The 23,792-nt window shown below is 39.4% G+C and overlaps 1 protein-coding gene across 7 annotated transcripts in view; it reads left to right on the forward strand.

The window, feature by feature from the left end:
• Positions 1 to 23,792, forward strand: part of CADPS2 (calcium dependent secretion activator 2) — a 254,962-nt gene that overhangs the window by 43,319 nt on the left and 187,851 nt on the right. For all 7 annotated transcript variants that reach the window (XM_018557765.1, XM_018557764.1, XM_018557767.1 and 4 more), the window contains exons 4-8: positions 1,463 to 1,543; positions 3,546 to 3,782; positions 4,906 to 5,027; positions 13,862 to 13,973; positions 19,390 to 19,529. In XM_018557765.1, coding sequence (XP_018413267.1) covers positions 1,463 to 1,543; positions 3,546 to 3,782; positions 4,906 to 5,027; positions 13,862 to 13,973; positions 19,390 to 19,529 — 692 coding nt within the window. The remainder of the gene's footprint in view (positions 1 to 1,462; positions 1,544 to 3,545; positions 3,783 to 4,905; positions 5,028 to 13,861; positions 13,974 to 19,389; positions 19,530 to 23,792) is intronic.

Here is a 23,792-nt window from a genome sequence, read left to right on the forward strand (position 1 = left end):
GCTGTCTCATCTTATGACCTGTTAGAAAGTGTATAATCAGTGGGAGATAGGAGGCTAATGAAATGTATTCCTCCTACCTGCAGACTCATATGACATATTTCTATCAAAATGGCCTTCTCCAGAAGAGAGAAAGTACTTAGCCTAGCCCAGTCACATGACCCCAGTTATTTATTATTGTTGGAACAAAGAACAGTTTTTATAGAAAATTATATTGCTGAGTATTGTGAAATGTCAAAAATATGCATATAAAGACTTTAAGGGCCCGTTCACACTAGATGAGGTGACCGGAATTCTTTTCAGCAACTGCACAATTCCAGTCACCTATATGTGCCCTGATCATGCCACAATGCAGGTGTGATCTCGGTTGTGATGTGCTGTAATAAAATACAGACATGCTGCATTTTATCGCAGTACACTGGACCTCACAGCAGTTAACCACAGCTCAGCACAGCCCACCGCATTGCTGTGTAGAGACATGAAACACTTAATTTTAGTGGTTGGGCCCCAAAAGTTTTTTGAACTTTAGAGTGAACAGAAGATCACAATAAATTCTACAATTTCATGTGTCGATCTTCACCATTACCTAATATGTATAAGTAACGTAAAAGTGCCTCTATTGCAATTCTTTATCCAGCATACCTCGGTTACTTTAGATTTGGAGACTAGGAAAGGTGAACCAATGCACTTTTTACAAGAAATGGAGTTGTCTTTTTAGTGATTCCATCTCCCGGATTTACATATATAGTATATTTAATGGATCAGTAAACTGATTTTTAATGAGATGGACAGGGAGGGAGGAGAACAATTTTATACTACCGTTTTCAATAATTTTCTAATTTATGTTCAGTTGTTTTCTATACAAACACACATTAAAATGCAAGGGTTAACCTTACATTATGAGGAAGAGCCAACATGTCCAATTTTCCAAGGTTACTTTTGTAAGTTTCTTAGGATTTTCTGCATTTAAAGATCATTTTAAAATGATCTGCATAAAAATCATGACTGTTATTGAGAATTTTCCTGTGTAGCTTATTTAGTAAAATAAAGTTCTAAATATGCACTCATTCTTATTATACAACTTTTATGCTAAGGTGAAATTTGGAGCTGCATATGGATGTACATGCTTGTTATTGTTTGGGCTGTGTAATATGCTGGAACTGCAGCTATATCGTGGATATAATTGGTGATGAAATACATTTGATGTTTTTGTTATATAATTCAATAAATCATTATCACTTATGTATTCAGATATGTTAATAACCTCCATCTGATTTAATTTAGCTCTAGTCAGATGAGGAAGATCATGAAATCTTGTACTTTGGGTTACTTTGTTTAGCACACAGTCATGTCACTGCCCTATCAAATAAACCTGTAATTTGTGGACTTCAGCTATTTATTACTGCTAAACATTAACTAACTAGTGTCACAGTAGAAGATAAAATATTTGCCATTTGTGTTCTAGTTGGATAATGCAGATGAACAAGCAGCCCAGATTCGACGAGAACTTGATGGACGTATACAAGTTGCAGAACAAATGGCAAAGGTAAATGTGACATACTGTAGGTATGCTTTGTCAGGAGTAAATTTGGATTATTTATTTTCAATGAGCAAAAACTTTCTTGAAACTTTAAACAAATGCCTCAACATTCTCTATGTGGATGTAGGTTACAAAACCAAAGGTTTTATATAAATGGTAAAAAAATGTTTTTAAATTGATACAAAACCATTATAGTTTCCCTTTTAACTGGTGATGTTTGTCTTTTAAACCAGATTAAGACCAAGCAAGTTAATAGCTTTGCCGGAGGAGACGGGTAGACTGAGTAAAGGGTGCGGGGAGGGGAATAACACAGGAAGAAGCTGGAGGTGGAGATTCACACTATAGTGTCATGGCGATGAAGTAGCGAATCAAGACAATGGGGAGCAGGTTGAGGAGAAAGGCAATATGAGTGCTTTCTGGTGCCAGATGAGAGGAACAGTACAAGGTAAAATAATGCAGTTGAGGTGGACTAGAAAAGCAGTCAAGGGAGCCCCTGGAGGTAGATAAAGAGGCGAGAGATGAGAGGAGCAGTAATGGAATGTACTCAAAGCAGTCAAGAGATACATTGCAGGTAGGTACTGAAAGGCAGTCAGGAACAGTAGTATAGGAAGGGGTTGTTGGAGGTAAATGAGTGGAGCAAGTATGACTGTGTGCTTGAGGAAAGAGGCAGTATAGGGGTAATTTGACAAAAAGAGCAGAATAGACTAAACAGACGGAGAGAATTCCTGCTGAATCAGCCAAAATTTGGTCTGTGGGTGGCCCTATTCCATTAATAGTAGCTGATTTATTAGATCGACTTTTGCCAAAGGGACATGCTGGAAAAACTCAGCCGAACAGTCTGCAAGCACTGTTCAGGGATTCTGACATTGGTCGTGGTCAAAATGCAATGTACACCGTGGGAGATTTGTTCATCCAGGCTGTTAGTGTGGATGGAGGAATCTGGCATTTTTTTTATTCAGCCTAACAGGCTGAACGAAAAAAAATATAACCATGTGTCCCCAGCTTATAGTAGTGACATAAAGAGTAGTATCTTACAGCTGCAATGCTTGTAACCCATATCAAAGATCTGTGAGTGAGAAAACCAAACAAACAATGAGCTACAGGTTGATGAGGGGCCTCTTCCTTTTAAACCTACCCTTGATTGTATGAGAACTGGCACCTGCATAGGTTGCTTTGTGGTTGATCTGACCCTGATTTTAACATTGAAATTTGACATGTACAATGAGGCATTGCCATGGAATGCCTCGCAAAGCCCTTTAAAATGGTGTAATGTTCCAAATACCTAGACCAATTTGTGTCTCCCATTTTTGCCTCCTAGGTGTGCTGGGTCTGATTTTGTAGAATTAAAATCCTCAAATAGTGTGACTGCCTTCTAAACTTCAAGTGTGCCTCAGAGCACACTTGTCTGTGAACGCTTACCAAATGTCTTAAAGGAGAACTATGGGGTCAGTGCTTTTCCCCATAGTTCTCCTAAGGGTAACGGGAGGACACAAACTAGCGTCCTCCCGTCACCCAAAGCTCAGTATATAGAGAGCTACAGCTCGCGGTATACTGAGACGCCGCAGCCGGGACAGATCCCGACATTACTGTCTGGATCCACCCAGCTGCGTGATTGACGGCTGGCTCTGCCTACCTAGAGGCAGAGCCAGCTGTACCCACCCCCTCCCCGTCCGTTCCGCCAGTCAGCGCTGGAGGATCGGAACGGGAGGGGGGGGGGATCCCTGCAGGGAGCCGTAAGTGACAGTCACGGCTCTCTGCAGGGAGAGTATGTGTTCGCTCACTTCCCGATCTATTGAGCCGACCTGTTTAATTGACACAAGTCGGCTAGAACTATGAGGCTGAGTGATTTTCACTCGTCTCATAGTTCTCCTTTTAATAAACGGCTTGCAACTTCTTTTTTACATTCTTGTATTTATTTTTCATATTTGCTTGACAACAGCTCTTTATATTGTTATTTATTGTAATACTTTCCTATTTCTCGTTAAATAATGATATTACTTTTTTGAAGGAAAGAAAATTTCTAAAGTTCTTAACAAAGGAAATGGAGGGTATGTTTATAGAAGAGTTGCGAGCATCGGTGAACTTACTAATGGCCAACCTAGAAAGTCTTCCAGTGTCTAAAGGTGGTCCAGAATTTAAACTTCAGAAGTTAAAACGTTCACAAAACGCTGCATTTCTTGACATTGGAGATGAAAATGACGTTCAGCTATCAAAATCAGATGTAGTATTGTCATTCACTTTAGAGGTAGGAATTTTGAGAGCTGACTTGCAGCCAAAAAGTAAAATATGCCATATATGTAGATGGTTTTTCTGGCACACTATGGTCAGAAGGGAGACACTATTATTCATTATTGCTGCTTTGTCCTGTTGCACCTCCCCTAAAGTAGCCACTAGAAAGACCTGCAAACCAGTGTATATTATATTATAATTTATTTTAATGTGGCACTCACAATGCGAATCAAAATGAAAACACAAGATGGCTTCTTTTCAATATTTTTAACTACATGGTGAGTAGAGGAGTTGACCAGAATATAACATTTTTGTTTTTTATTTTTCTTTCTGTAATTATTGGGCAAACCATTTTAAAGTAATTTCATACAAGATTATATACATAGTGGGGTTGAATTACTAATAAAGTAGAGCATGTTCATTTTCACAGCGAGTTCTCTCTTTGCAAAGGGAATTTTCACTTGGCTTAGTGAATAAAGTGATTGGAAATTTTTAGCAAAGTGATTTTTCACTTTTGTTTCGTATTCACTAAGAAAGGCTAATATTCTTTTTGAAAGTGAACATACCACAATTTTGAAAGCCAGGTTACATTCAGTAATACAAGAACATGTTCTTTGTAACAGAGGTGATCCTAATAGAGGCTTGCTGCTTTGAACACCAAAGTGTGTGTACCTAAGGGCTCCAGTGATCTAAACCCTGACAAAACCCAGCCAAAAGGTAGGCTGCTACTGCGTTGAGGTCTCTTGAGATAATGCATAATGTTTTGAGAATCCTTTTGTCATGTTTATTTGAAAAATAAAGATACCTCTGTCAGGGTTTTTATTGCTATTTGTGTCTGTTTTGTGTAAATTTACTCCCACTTCTTGTCATGTCATCAAAACGAAATGAGGAGCAAAATTTGTCAGCTGTTAAGTTTTTGAACGCTGTCGTGTCCCCAATAAGGAGTGATTTTTCCCTTTTTCATTTTCTGTGTGATCATTGGCAAAAGATGTGAAGTTAAATCTTTCTGGCAGGGACACAGCAATAAAATTGCATTTTTAATTGACTTGCACGATTCTACTTCAGATAGTTTAACTTTAAGTACATATCTAGGTTTTTTTCTCATGTTTAAATGTCTTTTTTGTATATTTTGCTTACAGATTGTTATTATGGAAGTTCAAGGATTGAAATCGGTGGCCCCAAACAGAATTGTTTATTGCACTATGGAAGTGGAGGGAGGGGAGAAGCTCCAGACTGACCAAGCTGAAGCATCAAGACCTCAGTATGCAATACTGTTACATGCACTTCATAGGGCATTAACCAGCATTAACATTTTAAAAATTGACCAAGGTGTTCTCATTGGATGCTCGATTGTGCTTCATTTGGTTACAAATAGCATGGAAAGGCTGTAAACAATGACATTTTTCAGCTAGTATTTTCAGCTTTTGAACCATTTTTGTAAAATTTTGTAGTAAAATGATTTGTGTACAAACTGATCACATGCACATAGAGGTGTCTACACGTATGTTCATAAGTCTGCAAGGACATCATTGGTCCCTAAAAAATATCAGCCATTCTAATCTGCAAACATTCATACTTCCTGGTAATGTCAAAGTCTGTCCTATCCTATTCCATATCTACCACTGGCCAAAAAAAAGTATTGGGAACAGAGTTGACCAATAACAGAAAAGGTTCTATTTATAAATAATTCTCAGGACCCTTCACCCTGAATCTATGAAGGTCTATTTTGGGAGAATAATTCTAAAAGCGAATGCTCTTAATATATTTTTTTTCCCAGTTCGAATGTAGTGTTGTAATATTACATTATGGCCACTGGATGGAAGTTTTCCAAATTTGAATGTAGTGTATTGATTTATTTATAAAGCAAACAAAGGTAACACCTTGCTGTGTTAGGTATCGCACACTGGCTGGATGGTAAATAAGATTTCAAAAAGATGCTATCATCTCCCCTTTATCAGACAGCCACATGAGGTAGCAGTCAATGCACAGCAGCCATTTCTTATAAACATCACCAAATCAATATTGTTCTAATAAGGAAGCAAATTAATTAATCTATTACTTTTTAATCTTTGGAGATTCAACTGTGGATAATGTTGCTATGTTTTTATTAGAATGATCTAGCTGACAACATGGCAAGTCTATTGATTTTCAAAGGAAACAGCACATTGTTGCAATTTAGAAACAAATTGTCATTTAATTGAAAATAATTTCACATTCCTGGTGTCATTGTCATTATTTTCTTAGATGGCACAGAATTGCTAGAAGAAAGCTTTCTTTTATTTATAAAAACAAGCAAAAATTACCCAGTTGCGAAATTTACTAAACAAAGCCATTGTACTTATTTGGTGACTTTTTTTTTAGCTGCAGTATATTGTATTTATTTATTTTTAGTAACATCTCACTATATTATAGCACAACTTCATCGTGATTACATTGGTGGCAGCAGCTAAGCTAGGATTGCTGCACAAGGTGCCAGAAATCACACGTATATAGCTATAGTTAGATTCTTAGAATTCAGCTATAGAACCCAAAAATTATTTATTTTATATATTGCAGGTATTTATAAATAAAAGTACAATATTTTACATTATTTATAATTGTATATTTATTTATTATTAAATTAGAGGTTCCATGCTTCTCATCCCACGATGCAGCCCTAGGTGCCAGAGTGACCATAGCCAGAAAGTTGGCATTGGCTTTGTGTCTCTCGAGCACTGATGGGGCTTTTTTGTAAAACAGAAAAACCAAAAAGGGCGCAACACTAGGTAGGCTGACTGGCCGGGTCAAACGACCCAGGGAAGGTGACAGGGAAAATCGTGTGACAATGGATGCAAAGGGCGAAAAACTAATTAATAGCTGAGGAAACAAAAAAAATGTTTTACTTACATTTTAAATCATGGGACCAGAGGATGGACGGCCGGTGTGAAGGATCGGGTCATCCGTGGTGTCTATCTGAAGCTGGTGTGCCGGAAGATGTGCATCCACACGGGGAGAGGAGACTGTGGACGAGGGGGAAAAGGGGGGGGAAAGCAACCAGAAGAATGGGGACTCAGTCCGTGGCCCGCTAAGTGGGTCCAGGGGCTAAGTAGTGTGGGGGAGAATCAGCGGTGTCAGAAGCAGGCTGAATGGCTGTGGCCGCGGCTGTGGATCGTGATGCTCGGTCACTGTCAGCGCAGACTGGGGCAGTGTGCGGGAGCCGTTGGTTGAAAAATTGTCGGCTGTCAGTCGGGTCTGTGATGGGAAGAGGGTGGTAGCGGGATGGAAGGGCAGTGAGCAACTCGTTTCGAGGAGTGATACCTCTTTTTCAAGCTCGAGAAGGAACATATCGTGGCGGCGGGAAACCGCCGATTTAAATGTGACAGCTGGGCGGGGCTTGGTGTCAGTGGGCGGGGAAGCTGCACGCTAGAAGCTGTGGAGCCTCGGCATATGTAAATAGCGTTCGGTAAGGGCTTGTACTACACTAGCCAGGTCGGACAGTTAGGGGCAACTTGGAGATGAAGTTTGGGGGATATACAGCCCATGTTCTGTCAGTAGGGGAGCGTGCAATGGGCATAAAAGACATGGATGGTGAGTTACTCCCAGGGGGAGCATTAGAAATGTCTTAAAGGACACTCTATGGTTGATTATCTAATTGTATATAATCTTGGAAGGGGGGACAGTTTGTGATGTGTGCGTGTTAAAATAGATCTCTGATTGTGCATGGTGATTCTATTATAAATACGAGACGGGACTGATGAAAAAGAGCATTTGATGCGGGTATTCCGTCTCGGAAACCAATCTACCATATATTGTTTTTAATGCCGCAAGCAAATTGTTAAAAGTGAGATTTGGGGAGGATCACAATGGGAATAAAAAAATGAGACATATGGAGTGGACCATAAGAGATGAATAAAAAATATGAGTATAAAATTATAAGTATAAAAATAGACAAAATGTATTAAAAATATATTAAAAATGTATTAAAAATATTATGCATATGTAGTAAAACGAATACTTAAAACGAAAGATTAAACAAATGTTCCAAAGGCTTAAAAAGGCTATCATAAGAACGCGTGGGTCATTCTGATATGTGAAAAGGCGTAACATAAGTTTTTAACTAAGGCTGAGTTTGTGGAGGGGAACATAGGGTATGTAGGAGACCGATTAGTCTGGGTCTTCAGAGCCATGGGTGGGCATCATTTACAAAATGGTCAAAATTTCCATTTCTTCATTTAGTCCAGTTGGAACAAGGGTATTCAGTTTGTATATCCAGAATGTTTCTTGTCTACATAGCTTTTGGAAACGTTCGCGTGGGGAGAAATGGTCGGGAATTTGTTCTATGGCGAAAACACAAAGATCCTGGATGCGTTTGCCGTGTTTCGCTGCAGTGTCTAGGGACGCTGTGGTCACAGTTGCCGTCAGCGATGAAGCGTCTATGATCTCCTATCCTCTCTCAGCGGACGGATGGTACATATTTTTATACTTATATTTTTATACTCCTATTTTGTATTCATCTCTTATGGTGCACTCTATATGTCTCATTTTTTATTCCCATTGTGATCCTCCCCAAATCTCACTTTTAACCATTTCCTTGCGGCATTAAAAACAATATAAATCTCACTTTTAAACATTTCCTTGCGGCATTAAAAACAATATATGGTAGATTGGTTCCCGAGACGGAATACCCGCATCAAATGCTCTTTTTCAGCAGTCCCGTCTCGTATTTATAATAGAATCACCATGCACAATCAGAGATCTATTTTAACACGCACACACCACAAACTGTCCCCCCCTTCCAAGATTATATGCAATTAGATAATCAACCTTAGAGTGTCCTTTAAGACATTTCTAATGCCTCCCCCTGGGGGTAACTCACCATCCATGTCTTTTATGCCCATTGCACGCTCCCCTACTGACAGAACATGGGCTGTATATCCCCCAAACTTCATCTCCAAGTTGCCCCTAACTGTCCGACCTGGCTAGTGTAGTACAAGCCCTTACCGAACGCTATTTACACATGCCGAGGCTCCACAGCTTCTAGCGTGCAGCTTCCCCGCCCACTGTCACCAAGCTCCGCCCAGCTGTCACATTTAAATCGGCGGTTTCCCGCCGCCGCGATATGTTCCTTCTCAAGCTTGAAAAAGAGGTATCACTCCTCGAAACGTGTTGCTCACTGCCCTTCCATCCCGCTACCACCCTCTTCCCATCACAGACCGGACTGACAGCCGACAATTTTTCAACCAACGGCTCCCGCACACTACCCCAGTCTGCGCTGACAGTGACCGAGCATCACGATCCACAGCCGCGGCCACAGCCATTCAGCCTGCTTCTGACACCGCTGATTCTCCCCCACACTACTTAGCCCCTGGACCCACTTAGCGGGCCACGGACTGAGTCCCCATTCTTCTGGTTCCTCTCCCCCCCTTTTCCCCCTCGTCCACAGTCTCCTCTCCCCGTGTGGATGCACATCTTCCGGCACACCAGCTTCAGATAGACACCACGAATGACCCGATCCTTCACATCGGCCGTCCATCCTCTGACAATGCGATTTGGGATTTTAGTGCAGCAAAGGCAGCATGTTCTCAGCTCAAACACAAAGGAAACACATTCGATTTCTAGCAGGTCAACTGGTATTTTGCTATACTTGAAGCATTTTTTATGGAATAAAACATAGAAAAGTGCATTTATTGAAGAGATGCACTGGCATTTTGCTGTGTAAGCAGCAAGCTTAGCTTAGACAATTTTAATATAGTATCAAATATGTTGCAATGTTAAATGTTGCTGGTATTGTTTGACAAATTCCTTTCTTTATGTATCGGAGCCAATAATCCAGAAATCCAGAAAATCCTTTATAGCTATGAATACTGTCTCTCAACTGTATGCCAAGGGGGAATTGTGTTCAACAATCATATAGGGGTCAGATAATTTATGCATTTCAAATCATCGCCTAATATTTATGGCGATTGTTCTCCCTTTTGTACATTTGCATGAGAACAAATTAGAGCACCAAATGGAACAGTTTCCAAATAAAATTATAAAATAGCTGTTTGGTGATGCACATGACATAATTTTTAATTGTATTTAAGTTTCTAAAAATAGGCCAGTCTGCTGACCTTTTTTATTGGTAAAAGCTGTCATGAATAACCTTTAAAAAAAAAGCCCATTACAGCATTCGGCAGCTAAGCCATCTCTTTTATTGTGACTGATCTTGGGTTTTGTGTATGGCTTGCCATGTAATATACATTTATGTGCAATGTATGAAGGTTCATTCACTAATGAACTTTCTTAATGATTAGTGTTTAAAAACACCTGTAATATTTAACATTTTAAGCTGAAAGAGCTGCAAATTAATTATCCCAAATCTTCATCTTTTCACCCGAGACCAGTTCTATGCCCAAACCCATTTAATTAATTTGTCAACTTAGCCCTGGGGACAGTTTTTGCGTAGACACTGTACAGTATATCAAAATACTTTTAGTCAATCAGTAACATACAAAGCATTGGTTGTGCACACATGCTTTCTTTTATTAAATTCTTTATTTTGTACAAAAGGGTTATCCAAACAAGAAGGAAGCATTTTGGTGCAAATTTTTTTTAAATCAAAGCGATAAAGTGCCAATGCTCATAAGTGACAAGTAGTCAATCGCATGGATCCTGTAACTTTTCAAATGACAGTAAAACATTTAACAACAGACATAGAGGGGGAAATCGGATGCACATCAGGAGCATAGCGTTACGCGCGGGACACACATGCTTTCTACTAGTTTGCAATCAAAGTTATTAAGGTGGTTGGCATATAGAAAATAACCTATTCATTTGCTTACTTTTATTGGTGTTGCTATATTATGTTTTAAAGTAATACTTTATATTTAAATATAAAAGACCTGCATGCTGATGTGATTTTTAATAAAAGAGGGGTAAAAGTCTGCTTTTAAGGAGCTTATATTACCAGGTCTGATGTGTGCAAAGCAGACTTTCTTCTTTTAGATTACTATGATGTTAAACGTTAGTGCCAGCCAAGGTGGGGCAGAAATAGGTATTATCCATAGCATCCACAGACGGTAAATGTAAAACAAGAGTCAATAAAACACTAGTGTGGTTTTATAAGGCTCCATTTTATGTACTAAAAACCTTCACTGAAAGTAAAGTGAAAAATTAACTTGTCCTACTTTTAGAAGGTGCAGTGTAGGTAGAAGGGGGTTGTTAAATAGGCTTGATGTTATAATGCGCAGTATAGGAGTTCAGGAGAAAAACCCTTGCTTAGTTTGTAACAGGGTTTTTCTCCCAAACTTCTATACATTGCATGCCCTAATGGAAGGTCATGGCTGTTCCCCTGTGATCATGGAGAGCAAATCTTTAAGAGACAGAGATCCAAGTGGGGAGAGAGAGATAATCTTCACAGGTGAATCCCCAGTAGGTTTCAGAGACCCGTTTGTTTCTTAAAACCTTCACATCTAAGCATATACAGTTTATACTGCTGGTACAATGTAAAATACACATACAATCTAATAATGCAGTCTCTTGACATTTCATTATGGCTTGACACAAGGAAGTACTAAGCTGTCAATCAGACTCGATAAGCAGAGAGAATATTGATGTCAGTAGTTAGTTCCACCTCCATTCTGAGCCATGGTGCTGCTGGAAGTGGCAATTTTATTTTTTGCCACCACTACAGGCAATAGGGTCTTTTGACTCTAGATGCTAGATGCAGTTAAAGTGACCCTGGCATTATTACTATGCCTGACTTCCAGTCACCGCTCTCTGCAGAGATTTCCCCCTCCTCTCTCTGTTCCCTCAGCGCTCATTGGAGGGACCGACGGGAGGGGGTGGGCATTGCTGGCTCTGACTCTAGAGAGGCAGAACCAGCTGTCAATGAGATAGCTGGGTGGGTCCTGTGAATATTGTTGAATCCTTCCCGGCTGCAGCACAGCTCTGCGCTGTCAGCATATAGCATCTACTGCATAACCTGACTATGGGTTCCAGGAGTACAGTAGTAAATGTATTCCTGTGACCCAAAACCGAAATAAAGCCAGAAAAAAAGGTTCTCTTTTACCCGACGCTGCCAAACTTGCTCTAGACATCCTAAGCTAATATTACATGTTAGAAAAAAAAGGTATTGTGGCATAAAATCCTGTGATAAAAAGTGATTAGCCTACTAAATACCACTTTCACTGCACAGCTACAGCAGGTGGTTGACAGTCATTCAGAGAATGATCAATTATCGGATTTTGCATTCTGTATGTTCTTTAGAAATCTTAGCTGGATATTCACAGCCTAGCTTTTTCTGTAATGTATCCGGTCAACTCTTCACTAGCCAGTAGTGCAGTGAATGACATGCAGCTTTCACAAGCTGTGGAATTCTCCCATATTGACCATAGAGGTTTGCATCATCCTGGAAACTCTTGAAAAGCGATTAATGACTACTTCCTTTTGATAAACTGTGAATTCTCATGTTCGATGAGTTATCTTTCTCTAGCTGTAGAAAAACAAGGGACAGCAGTTTACCATTGAATTATTTTAATAGCCAATTTAGCAGAATTAGTTTTCATGATAAATCTTGTGATTACACTGACTTTAAATGACCCTCTGTTTCATTTCCTAAGAAATGGCCTTTTTATTAAAACCTCTAAATATTCTCTTTTTATTTACATTTTTATTGTATTGGCTTATTTAAAGAAAAATTGTTCTGGAAGGAATATGTGGTCTGTCATAGCTAATAAATGCCCTTTCTGAAAATGCAGTGCATTGAAGTCAACCGGCCCTCCCTCTCTTCTCTCTCTCCTCGCGCTCTCTCCTCTTTCTTTCTCCCCTGTTTCTATCTGCTGTCTCTTCTCTCACTTTTATCTGCTGTGTCTCTCCTGTCTGTCTTTTCTTACCTCCAGTGCAGCAGCTTCCAAAGTCTCCTCTCCTCTCTCCTTCCCGTCTGCGGCGTCTGACACATTCAGCCGCACTATCACCGCGGGAGGACAGGACACAGGTCAGTGAGCCGATCGCGAGCTACCAGTGTTCGCTTTGCGATCTACTAGTAGATCGCAATCTAACTAATGGGCACCCCTGCTCTAACCCATAACAAGCATTAGAAGACTGGCAGGCTGCCAATTGTTTGCTCTCCTTAGAAACTAATGGACAAAATAGCTCTGTGAACTCTGTGGTAAATTTCTCCACAATACCTGTAGCTACTAATGAGAATGCGGACTGGTTTTAAAGTGCTTATACTGGCTGTTCAGAGCACTTAAGTGTGCCTAGTCTGGGCACAGGCTTACTTTAACACTTATTTAACCCTTTCACTGCCACTGACTTATGTCATCCGTGGCAGCAGTGGGCCCCCGTAAATAGTCTATCTGTGTAAAATCGACTGTCCGCTTTAGACTGGATCTATTCTGGCAGCTGTAAAGCCACCTGATCACTTCCAGGGGCAGTAAATAAATTGCCCTCCCCAGCCCGACACCCCCAACCTTGCTTCCCACTGCGTGCTCTCACTCCAGAGTGACAAAAATAATTTTAGGGCCAATATTCTTGGTTAACTCTAATCTGATGACCTGTATAGGCTTTTAAAACGTCGCCTATGGACAATTTGGGGTACCATAGTTTGTTGCCATTTTACAGACACACACAATTTTTAAACTTGCCATGTTGAGTATCTATTTACTTGTAGCTTGCCAATAGTAAACATTTCTAAAGGCGTGTTTGTTGTTATTTTGAAGATGTGGGTAAAATTCCACTTTAACAAGTAATAGCCTGGCCACACAGCAGACAAAAATCTGCCTGCTATTACCTTTTTTGTATACCACAAAAGTAATTTCTCTTTGTTTCTATGGCCCTTTCTATTGGCTTTATATATCTTTCAGATAACAGAGTATATAAATCTTTTTTTCTGTTGCAAAGACAAGGAGGCACCCTACTTAGAATTCCCTTAGCATAAAAATAATAAATACATGTAAAATCCACTGGCATCTTGCCACTTTGGACGTTTAAATAAATACGCTTGTATGCTATTCAAGAGGTCAGCCTCCGTCCAAAAGATTGATATTGGTTTGGTTGGATTAAGCCTTCAAATGATTCCTGATAATTGTAGTGTTTTCTAATGGGTTTATATTTTATTTCTGTATTCCACAGATGGGGAACACAAGGAGATTTCACAACAACTCATCCACGACCAGTTGTCAAAGTAAAGCTCTTTACAGAAAGCACTGGTGTTTTGGCACTTGAAGACAAAGAACTTGGAAGGGTAGGTTCTATTGTAATCCAAAATACAACTAATTTGCCTGTAAGATTTCAAATCCAGCCCATGATTTGCAGAAATCTCGAAAATATGTTATGGCCAGTTACACTTGAAAATAGGCTTTGTATAAGATAACCCTTTTGTCAGTTAAAAAATTCAGTTTTATAGAGATCCATATATCAGATGAAAAAGAGGGATTGAGGAATTTGGTTATAAACATGGAACAGTCCCTCCAAATCAGGGACATTTGGGGGGTTGAATTGGTTATTTAATTTATGGATTAACATGCATTTCTTTTATTAAATTGTCTATTCCATTTAATCAATAAAGGCATGACAATGTGAAATGCTGTTTGTGGACCTTTACCCCCTTTCACTAAGGGGGTTATTCACAAAGCTGTCGAAGGCAGCCAAGTGCATAACCCAGCCGAAGTGAAGTGAGCCGAATGCTGTTTGGCTATTCACTTCTGGCTTGTTCGGGTGATTTCAGCCGTACATCGTCTGCCTTCGGTTGCCTTCTGTCAGCATGTTCGGCTGACCTGAAGTGCAGAAGGAGTTTGACTCAGCCGATCCAACATCTGGATCGGCTGAGCCGGAGCTCCAGCAACTCACTTGCTGCCGTTCGCCCCTATTCTCATAGGGGCCGAACGGCAGTAAGTGAATAGCGAGGTACCAAGGAGAATAGAAAATAAGTGAAATACATTTTTTTAAAAAGGAAAGAAAAAAGTTGCAAAAATTGTTTTTAAATTTAGGAAAATTCAAAAATAAAATAGTTTAAAGAAAAGATTAAAAAAAGAAAAATAAATGTAAAAATAACGCCGGCAAAAGAAAAATAATTGGGCGGAGCTAGCAGTGATAGCTCCGCCCAACTGTTTCCTATTGGCAGGTCCCGGCCAATGAATAACAACTGGGTGAAACCGGCCAGCTCCACCTAGTTGTTATAGTTTAATGACAGATCAGCGTCCCCAGGTCATTTGGGGACGCTGTTCTGTCATTACAACTGGGTGGAGCGAGTCGTGAGATCACAGCTGGCTCCACCCAGCTGTCATTTGCGTTCTCCTCGCTTCGGCTGTCAATTCGGCTCAGTGAATAGCCCGTACAGCAGCCCTTTGTTTCGACTCAGCTGAAGGGCAGAGGCGGCTGAAGCTACGGCTGGATCCTTCAGCTCTTTAGTGAATAACCCCGTGAAAGTCGAATAGGCATGCAGCTCTGCATGCTTATATGAAATATGAAATCATCTTACATTGATTTAGTAAAATTAAAAAAAAAATATTTTACTTACAATTTACTTTTTGTTTTCACTTCCTGGTCCTCTTAGGCATTAGTCATGTATCTAGTGCCTAAGTGCTGCATCCTGGGAAGGTTACATCGTAGTGCATTGTTTGCAAATCTCATCTGTAACCTGCAAAACCTTGCAAAATCTCAGGGAAGGGCATTTTGTCCCTCTGAGATGATGTGCATGGTCACATGTCCTAGTCACATGTTCCAGAGTTCAAGGAAGTAAAGGGAGATATATTAATCTGCTCTCAGTAGAAATGGCCACTGTGAGACAAATGGGGAAGAAAAGAAAAAATAGGGTATGCAAAAAATACAAAGCCTGCAATTATCTAGAAGCATGTATTTGTAGATTGTCATTACTAAACATTTCTACAGGTGCCTTTGGCTGTCGTTTTAAAGAAAAGGGTGAAGTTCCTTTTTAACTAAGGCTGTTGTCATTATTATTGAAATTATATTTAGGTCAGATTATGTTTGAGTGGCTCACAAACATTTTATCACAACCTTTTATGTTGTTATTGTTTGACAAGGTGGTATGATACTATTAGCAAAGTGGTATGCATTACAGCCATGATTGCAGTAGAACGGAAAGCATTTTAATTTTAGTCTTCACACCTTTCGAGTTGTGAAATTCCGTTTATAAAATTTATGCTGAGCCGTGGAAGATATGTTATGTAGTACTTCATGAGAAGTGCTGACATTTTCTGCTCTGTAGGACATGTAAGAAAAAGAACAGCGGTTATCATTCCATCCCAGATATATATAAAATCTGAGATTTTGTATTTGTGCTCTAATTATATTAAGTGATAACTGCAGTAAATGAATGTCAAAGAGCTATAGTTTCTCAATAAGGTGTAGGTGGGACAGAGGTAAATGCAAATATGCACAGATCACATAACTGTAAATATATGTAAACTTTCAAGGTATGTGATATAACATCAGTATTAACATGCAGTCATAGTACATAAACTATACAAATAACAATAAAAAAAAAAACATAAAAAGTTATAAGTATCCTGTCCGTAGTCCCCATGGTGTGCAAGAGCATGATATTCAAATTCACAATGAATGTCATGCATACCTCATTTCCACATGTGCAGTAGTTCCACCAATCTCAGATCCCTGATCCGGGTAAGCTCACGAGATCACAATCACCAGTTAGCTAATAAGTAGCTCAAAAAAGCGTTTACTCAGAATCTATCAGCCATATTCTTGTCTTTCCACCATAGAAACCCAAAGCATTTCTAGCCATGAGATATAAATCTGAGGCAAACTCGATCACGTAGTGTAAAGACACTCTGTATTTCAAGTTTAAAAAATCCAGCAACAAATTTTACAAAGCTAAGTGCTTAACCCAGCACTAAGGAGAACTCGTGTTTTGTCAGCACATTAACTTTATGGGTGGGAGGCACATTGGTCACATAGGTCAATAAAAAATCATTTATGGGAAATATAATTGCTTCCAGTGAGCATGTAAAACCTGCAGTTTTCAAGTTGCTGACAATTTATATACATTATGTGTGAATGTATAAAGACTTAGTTGCCCATTATATGCACAGGCTCTGCTTGCTGCTTTGCAGTGCTGCCCATTTACATCTGTGCCATGCAATAACTCACCTTATAACATACATTAACATATTCATTCTTTGAATAGGCTGCCTAGCACACCCAAACACACATGCACCATTTTTAGCTGCACAGCACACCCTAATGCAGAGTTGCCGACTACACTATGTTCCAGATGTTTTGGGATGCCTACAAACATGGTTGACATTGCATCGCAAAGAAAATCGTGTAAATCCAGCCTAACTGTGCATTACCACTAGAAAAGCAATGAGTTGTTTGAATAACACACTTCTGTATGTGACAACTTCCCTCAGCAGCTTTGAGTGACAGAGCATCTGCATTGGGCTACTGAGAGCTCCCACTAGTGACGAATCTGCTATTTTTTTATATTTTGTATAGTGAAGAAAAATATGGAAGAACAAGCAAGTAATATTATAAAAGTTGTAGCATAAATTGCTTTAAAGAAGAACTCCGGGTAAAGAAGAAACCTACGCTTGCAGTGGGGCTACCCCTGTACTACAAGGGCTAAGTGCTCATTTTGTCTAAGGGACTCAAATAAAGCAGATATACTCACCTGATCCTCAGTCCCACGGCGGTCAGCACTTACCTCTCTCCCCCTCCACTCCAGCTATGGGATGTCTAATGCAGGTGATGATGTCAGCGGTTCTTATACTGCCAGGGGAAAAGAGGCTGTGGGTACTGTCCTAGCAGCCCAGAGGGAGGTGGTGGGACTGAAGATCAGATGAGTAGTACAGCTTTATTTGAGCCCACTAGACAAAACATGCAACGAGCCCCACTGCAAAATTATGTTTTGTGTTTGCCTGGACTTCTTTCAAAGAGAAGTAAAGCCAAACCTTTTTTTGTACTCCTGTGACCCTTAGAGTAAATGCACTCCTGTGACGCAAATCAGCTGAAAGCGGGCTAATGCCCACTTTCAGCTGACAGCATAGAGCTGTGCTGCAACTGAGAAGAATCCCAATAATGTTGTCGAGATCCACCCTGGTTGCCCAGCTGACAGTTGGGTCAGCCCCCTCCCCTGCCTGTTGCTTCAGGGAGAGGGGAGGTGGGAATCCCTGTGTGGAACTGTTACTGTCACAGGGAGAAGAGACCAAGAGCTGACCAGTGGCTTACATGATTGCTCAGCTCTTGGTAAAGTGCCAGGGTATGACAGCAGCTCTAAGCAGTGGGTAAGAGTATGTTTTACTCTCCCTGCATTACTTCATTAAGTTAAAAAGTGTGTAAATACACCATAGTTTTCCTTTAAATCACATCCTACACTTAGTCTGTTCAAATGTATTCTGAAGTCCAAGAAGTGAGCAGTGGGTCATCGGTTTATGTATACCTCAAGTGCCCAGTGGAAGTCAACGCAGAGGGGACTGGCAGAGTCTGCAAACCCCATCTAAAACAAATGCATTTATACAGATTTGAATTCAAATTATTACAAGATTATAGCATTATACAAACTCTTGAATTATATGCAACATAATGACTGTGGGCATCCTAGGTAAAAGTTAAGCAGCAGATCTAAGGCCTTGTGGCCATACCCTACAATCGTGACCTTTGGAGACTAAGGGCTTATTTACAATTCAATGCAGAGACCCATAATGATTCACACTAAACATTAACCCAAATATATGTTATCAGCATTGTCAGGTAAGTGATTGCTGACTGGCATAGGTTTATGCAATATGCCAGTTGCTTATTTCCTTACCAATTCTCCCAATTGATGCAAACCTTTCACAAATCTAGGCACTTTTAACTGAATGATGCTAATGTATATTCAGAGCTTTCCTTTAGTAAAACTGAATTTAAAATGATTAGTTGATCCAGGATATGAATGCTTAAATAAGAACTCTGGGCAAATAAAATCTTATCTATTATAGTGGGGCCACCCCTGCGCTGCAAGCTTTAAGTGCTCCTTTTGTCTTGAAAACATAAATAACCACATTGCACTTATACAAACCATGATCCCAGCTGACTCCAAGACCGGTCCCTTCAGCCTGTTTTCTCCTTTGCTCCAGCGATGGAAAGTCCCTTGGCGTCCTCACATCCAATACATTGTATATGACACGGTGACTCACTGGACCTTAGACCGCTGGAGTTGGGGCGGGATCATGGTTCAGATGAGTAAATCTCTGTTATTTTGGCTCCCTACACAAAATGAGCATGCAATCCTTGTAGTGCAGAGGTAGCCCCACTGCAAGGGATATGATTTTATTTGCCTTTTATTTGTTCTTCTTTAATTTACATGTAAATGTATTCTTTTCCTAAAAAAGTAAAACTTGTTCCCGCACCTCCACTTCTGAAGGCTCCTTAATGGTCACTGAGGCCACCCATTACATCACCACTTTGGTTGACTACATTTCTGTTCTATTGATCTTTTCTGGCACGTATTTTCACAGAAGGTGATCTCTAATTATTCATGTGTTCATCATATGTTTGAGTCAAGTTTGTATTTTTATCTAATTCAAGCATGTTTATTTTACGAAATAAAGCAGTAGAATGCCACTATTTGCTATTGTAGTCTTAATAGATGTTCCAGCATATTGAACAGAAGTAATCCATTTCTTTTCTTTTGTCAGGTAATACTTACACCAACTCCTAATAGCTCGAAGTTGCCAGAGCTTCACAAGATGTCTGTTCCCAAAAACAGTCAAGATACTGATCTCAAGATAAAACTTGCTGTAAGGATGGACAAACCACCTCACATGAAGCATAGTGGGTAAGCTTGGTCATTTTATGGGGCTTTAAAGTGAAATAATTATGAAGGAAATGTCAGATATAAACACATGATCTAATGTTCTATGTATAAAAAAAATTTTCATTACTAAAAAAGGTTGTAAATGACCAATGTCTTAAATGGCAAACAAAAAAACAAGCAAAAACTACAAATAACTTTGAAATCTGAAATGAAGACATTAAAAAAAACCTGTATATGTTTGCGATCATCAGCGTCATACCTCTGAGATGGCTTTTTATGCTGGGTGTTAGTTGAAGGTCCAACAATAATGGACAACATGTCCAACAAACATGAACATATCATGTAATTACCATATATTGTTTTATAGATCGCATAATTAAGAATTAACAAAAAAAGTAGTAGGTGCTTGTCTTCATTTCTCTGCTGTAATTTGTGTATAATTGATATTTAATGCCAAACTAATGTTCTGCATCTATGTCCACTGATTCTGTGTACTAAATGTATAGAAAATTACTATTTGTATTTTACTAAAATATGCATAGTTATTTGTCGATTAGAACAGTCAGAAGTGTGGCCACCTATATGGCCTACTAGGGCAGTCACACTAGTGACTAGTTTACTACCATTTGCAGCTCGGTATACACTGTATGATCACATAGGCAGAGTTCACACTGTTACTTTGCAGCACATATAGTAAAACACAAGTATGTGTGACTGGGCCATTCCCTTTTGTACTAAACTGCAGGGCATAGATGTGTCCCAGTCATATAGGAAAAAATGGGATTTCTACTCAGTTTTCATGCAGCAAAATGCATGTGCTTTGCTGAATGAACAAAGGCTAGTATAAATAGGTATTTATTGTATGAACAAATTCTCTGACAAGGTCCATAATCTTAAAGCGTATCTCAACCTAAACATATATATTGTAGCTTACCAGTTCTTAGATGATGTGCCTTCATTAGTTTATTTTCACCTGGCAAGCCTAACACACTTCCTGTCCCTGAGTGGCTGCACTTATCCACTGTATCTATGGAAGTAATCTGATGTCACATCACAGCACTTCCTCCTAGTACAGAGGCTTAGTTGCAGCTGAATCAGCCATCGGCTAGCTGGCCGATTGCATGTATATATTGTAAGGGGGGGCAGGCTCAACTGGCAGTGGTAATCCATGTGTAGCACACCCCCTAAGGAGCGCCATGCAGTAATAAAGCAACACATCTCCGTGTGTTTCCTCTGTGATGAACCTCAGTAACCTCAGTAATGAATACACGGCACAACAGCACACCTTGAGATTGAGATTGGTAATACCTTGATCCCAGGGTCAGTTGCTTTTGATTACTGCAACTCAGTAATCTTCTTTTCTAGAGATGTTTTCATTCACTTTGCCCATTAGCACTTACCGCCAGAACATTTCTGGGCACGAAATCCACAGGTCCATGGGATTCGTTGTAGTCCCTCCATACAATCTTCAAATTGGCGTTGATAATACAAGAAGGTCTGGTAATACACCTTCACCTTACCATTGCGCTTATCAATTTCTCTAATGATTCCTTCAGGTACATAAGGGTATAACAGAAGGTATTCTTGAGCCACACGTTTCAATACCACTCTTTGTAAACATACTAGCTTGGTTAAGTTTTTAGGATTCCCATAGCCAGGTGTAAGACAGGAATCCGGAGACTTCTTAACAGAAATTCCAGCAACATGAATAACATCACAGCCTCTGACTTTTTGGGAGATATCTCTGCTTCTTTTACATTGGCAGAGGATATAGGTGATGTCACAGGTGGAGCAGTGACAGAACGCTCAGGACAAGTAACAACATTAGCATCATAGTCTGGAGGGTCTGGTATGAATAGGTTGTAATAGATAAACACTTTTCGGTATTCTGTGACAGCTGTCAGCTTCGTTGTTTACATTCGGGATACAGTCCAAATGTAGAAATGAAGCTGAGAACCGTTAAAGAATAACACACAGATCTCAGCTTCTTTATGTTCTATAATACAATTCTGATACTTTAACTTTCAGGATATGTCATGAATGTCCGCTAAGTGCAGAGAAGCCGGATAGCTGTAAATGACACATACATAGCGCTTCTCTGTTTTGTTCCAAATTAAATTTGTATGTATCCGAATTTTGTTATCAAACATTCGGATTCATTCAGATTTGTTATTTCTCTCATTCGGAAATTCAGATGCATCTGAATGTCCGACTTTGCAGAAATTCGTACAAATGTCAATTCGGAACGAAACGAATCGCACATGTCTAGTCTATATCATATATTAGATTTATGCAGAAAAACATTAAAGAACGGTTAATTATGTTTACGATTTTCTGCTTACATTGTAATTCAGATGTTAGTCCTGTTTTGACATTTCTCTAGGTATGATCCATGTATGGATGCACGGCCAGAGGCAGCTTTATTTACCTATACTTAAACGTGGAGAAGGACATCTGTATTAAAGTAATAGCAGACTTTTATCTGGATCCATTTTCAGATTTTGCAACTGCTCCTTTTGCCCTACTGGCTTCCTACCTTCATTCTTTCTGCAAGGGGGGAGGACGTATTCAGAGTGACTAACACTCTGCCTCTACACCAGGGGGACCCTCTGGCTTCCCAGCTGTGGTGAAACTACAAATGCCATGAGGCATTGCAAGATTCTCACAGCCACAGGCATGACTCCCAGAGACAGATGCATCATGGGATTTGTAGTTTCACCACAGCTAGGGGGCCAGAGGTTCCCCACCCCTGCTCTAGACCATTTAACAAGCTTCCACAGTACCAGAGTAGCTAGAAAAGGACTGCAAAAGGTTATGAAAAGAAGGGATTATGGGTATTAAAAGCAGGCAGACAGCATAGGTTCACAGCTTCCCAGCTATGCTGCATGTAGCAGCATGGCTAACCTCTATGCATTTTTTTAAAATAGATTTTTCAGAGGTGAGACTATCCACCACTGCAGGAGCAATAACGAGACCCATTGTTTAGATCACTGTTTTACAGTAAAGTACCTGCAAATATACCCACCTTACATTGGTATTATTGGTTCTGTAAAAATTAATTACGCTGCGCTAAACTGTAGGTCACATGTAGTTTGGGTTTTTTTTGTATGTCAATTTCCGCTTCCCAACACTTTACAGTATAGAATTAACACTAAAGCACTATTTGTAAAACCATGTGTTCAAAATATGATAAAAAAAATAAATTTATTGTATGCAGATAGATGAATTGATTCTTGCATACAATATACCACTGCCCAAAATATGACGTCTCTCTGCTTTGTCTGCACACCTACGCTCTATGAAATGCATGCATGATAAGATATATCCATTTGTACCCAGAAAATCCAGTTAACACATCTGACTGACCTGACCCCATACTGAATAAAATAGTTTCTTTTTGCATAGTTATGCCTTTGGTGGTTTTCTACTGTTGATTGTTGATGCTCATATAACTATTCCTATTTCCACTAAACTATGCAATCTATTTTCATCTTACCACCCAGTAAAAAAAATTCACAAGTTCTATTGTCAAATGATCTTTTACACAACATTATCCTTCATAATTAAATAACTGTTATATACCTGCTAGTGTTGAATGTTCAGTTTATGTGATACTGCTCTTAAAGTACCTAATGCACAATCGTAGAGATGTTTCCACTATAATTACTTTGTTTTTAAATTAAGGAAATCTTTTCAATGCCACGTGCTAATCTCTGTTGAATTGACATGACATTTTATTGTGTCTCACATCTTGTTCTATAGTTAATAATATAGATGAACTGCAATCGCTGGTTTCTTATAGCTGAGCTTGTAGTATAACCTAGTGGCTGCTAGAAGTATCACAGCATCTGTAAATCTTTTGGGTTTAATACATTCTTGCTATTGCACTATCGCTCGCATTTATCTTTTTGAGTATTACGACAAGTACAGTATATCAGTGCTTGTTATCGCTATAGATCTTTTTAGGTTGCTTAAGAAAGACATGCATCCAACAGGTTCAACCTCAAAAGAAAAACATGTCACATTTTAAAAATACTAATTTATTTAGGGAATTTTTGTTGCTCATACTGTGCCTGAATTTCCCATAGCTTTGTAAATATGCCCTTATTTAATTTACAAAGCTAAATTGTCAGACACATTTCTATGTTTATTTCTAAATATTATGTGAAATTCTCTTCAGGTAGATGTGACCTTTCACTGACAATGAGTACTTTCAACACACCTGGCTGCCACACAACGCTTTGAAACAATGTCGTTTGAGTGCTGGTGATCTTCCAATCTCAG

Source organism: Nanorana parkeri, unplaced genomic scaffold (genome assembly GCF_000935625.1).
Source record: "Nanorana parkeri isolate BGI_ZX_2015 unplaced genomic scaffold, ASM93562v1 scaffold301, whole genome shotgun sequence".
In the NCBI taxonomy this organism is placed as follows: Eukaryota; Metazoa; Chordata; class Amphibia; order Anura; family Dicroglossidae; genus Nanorana; species Nanorana parkeri.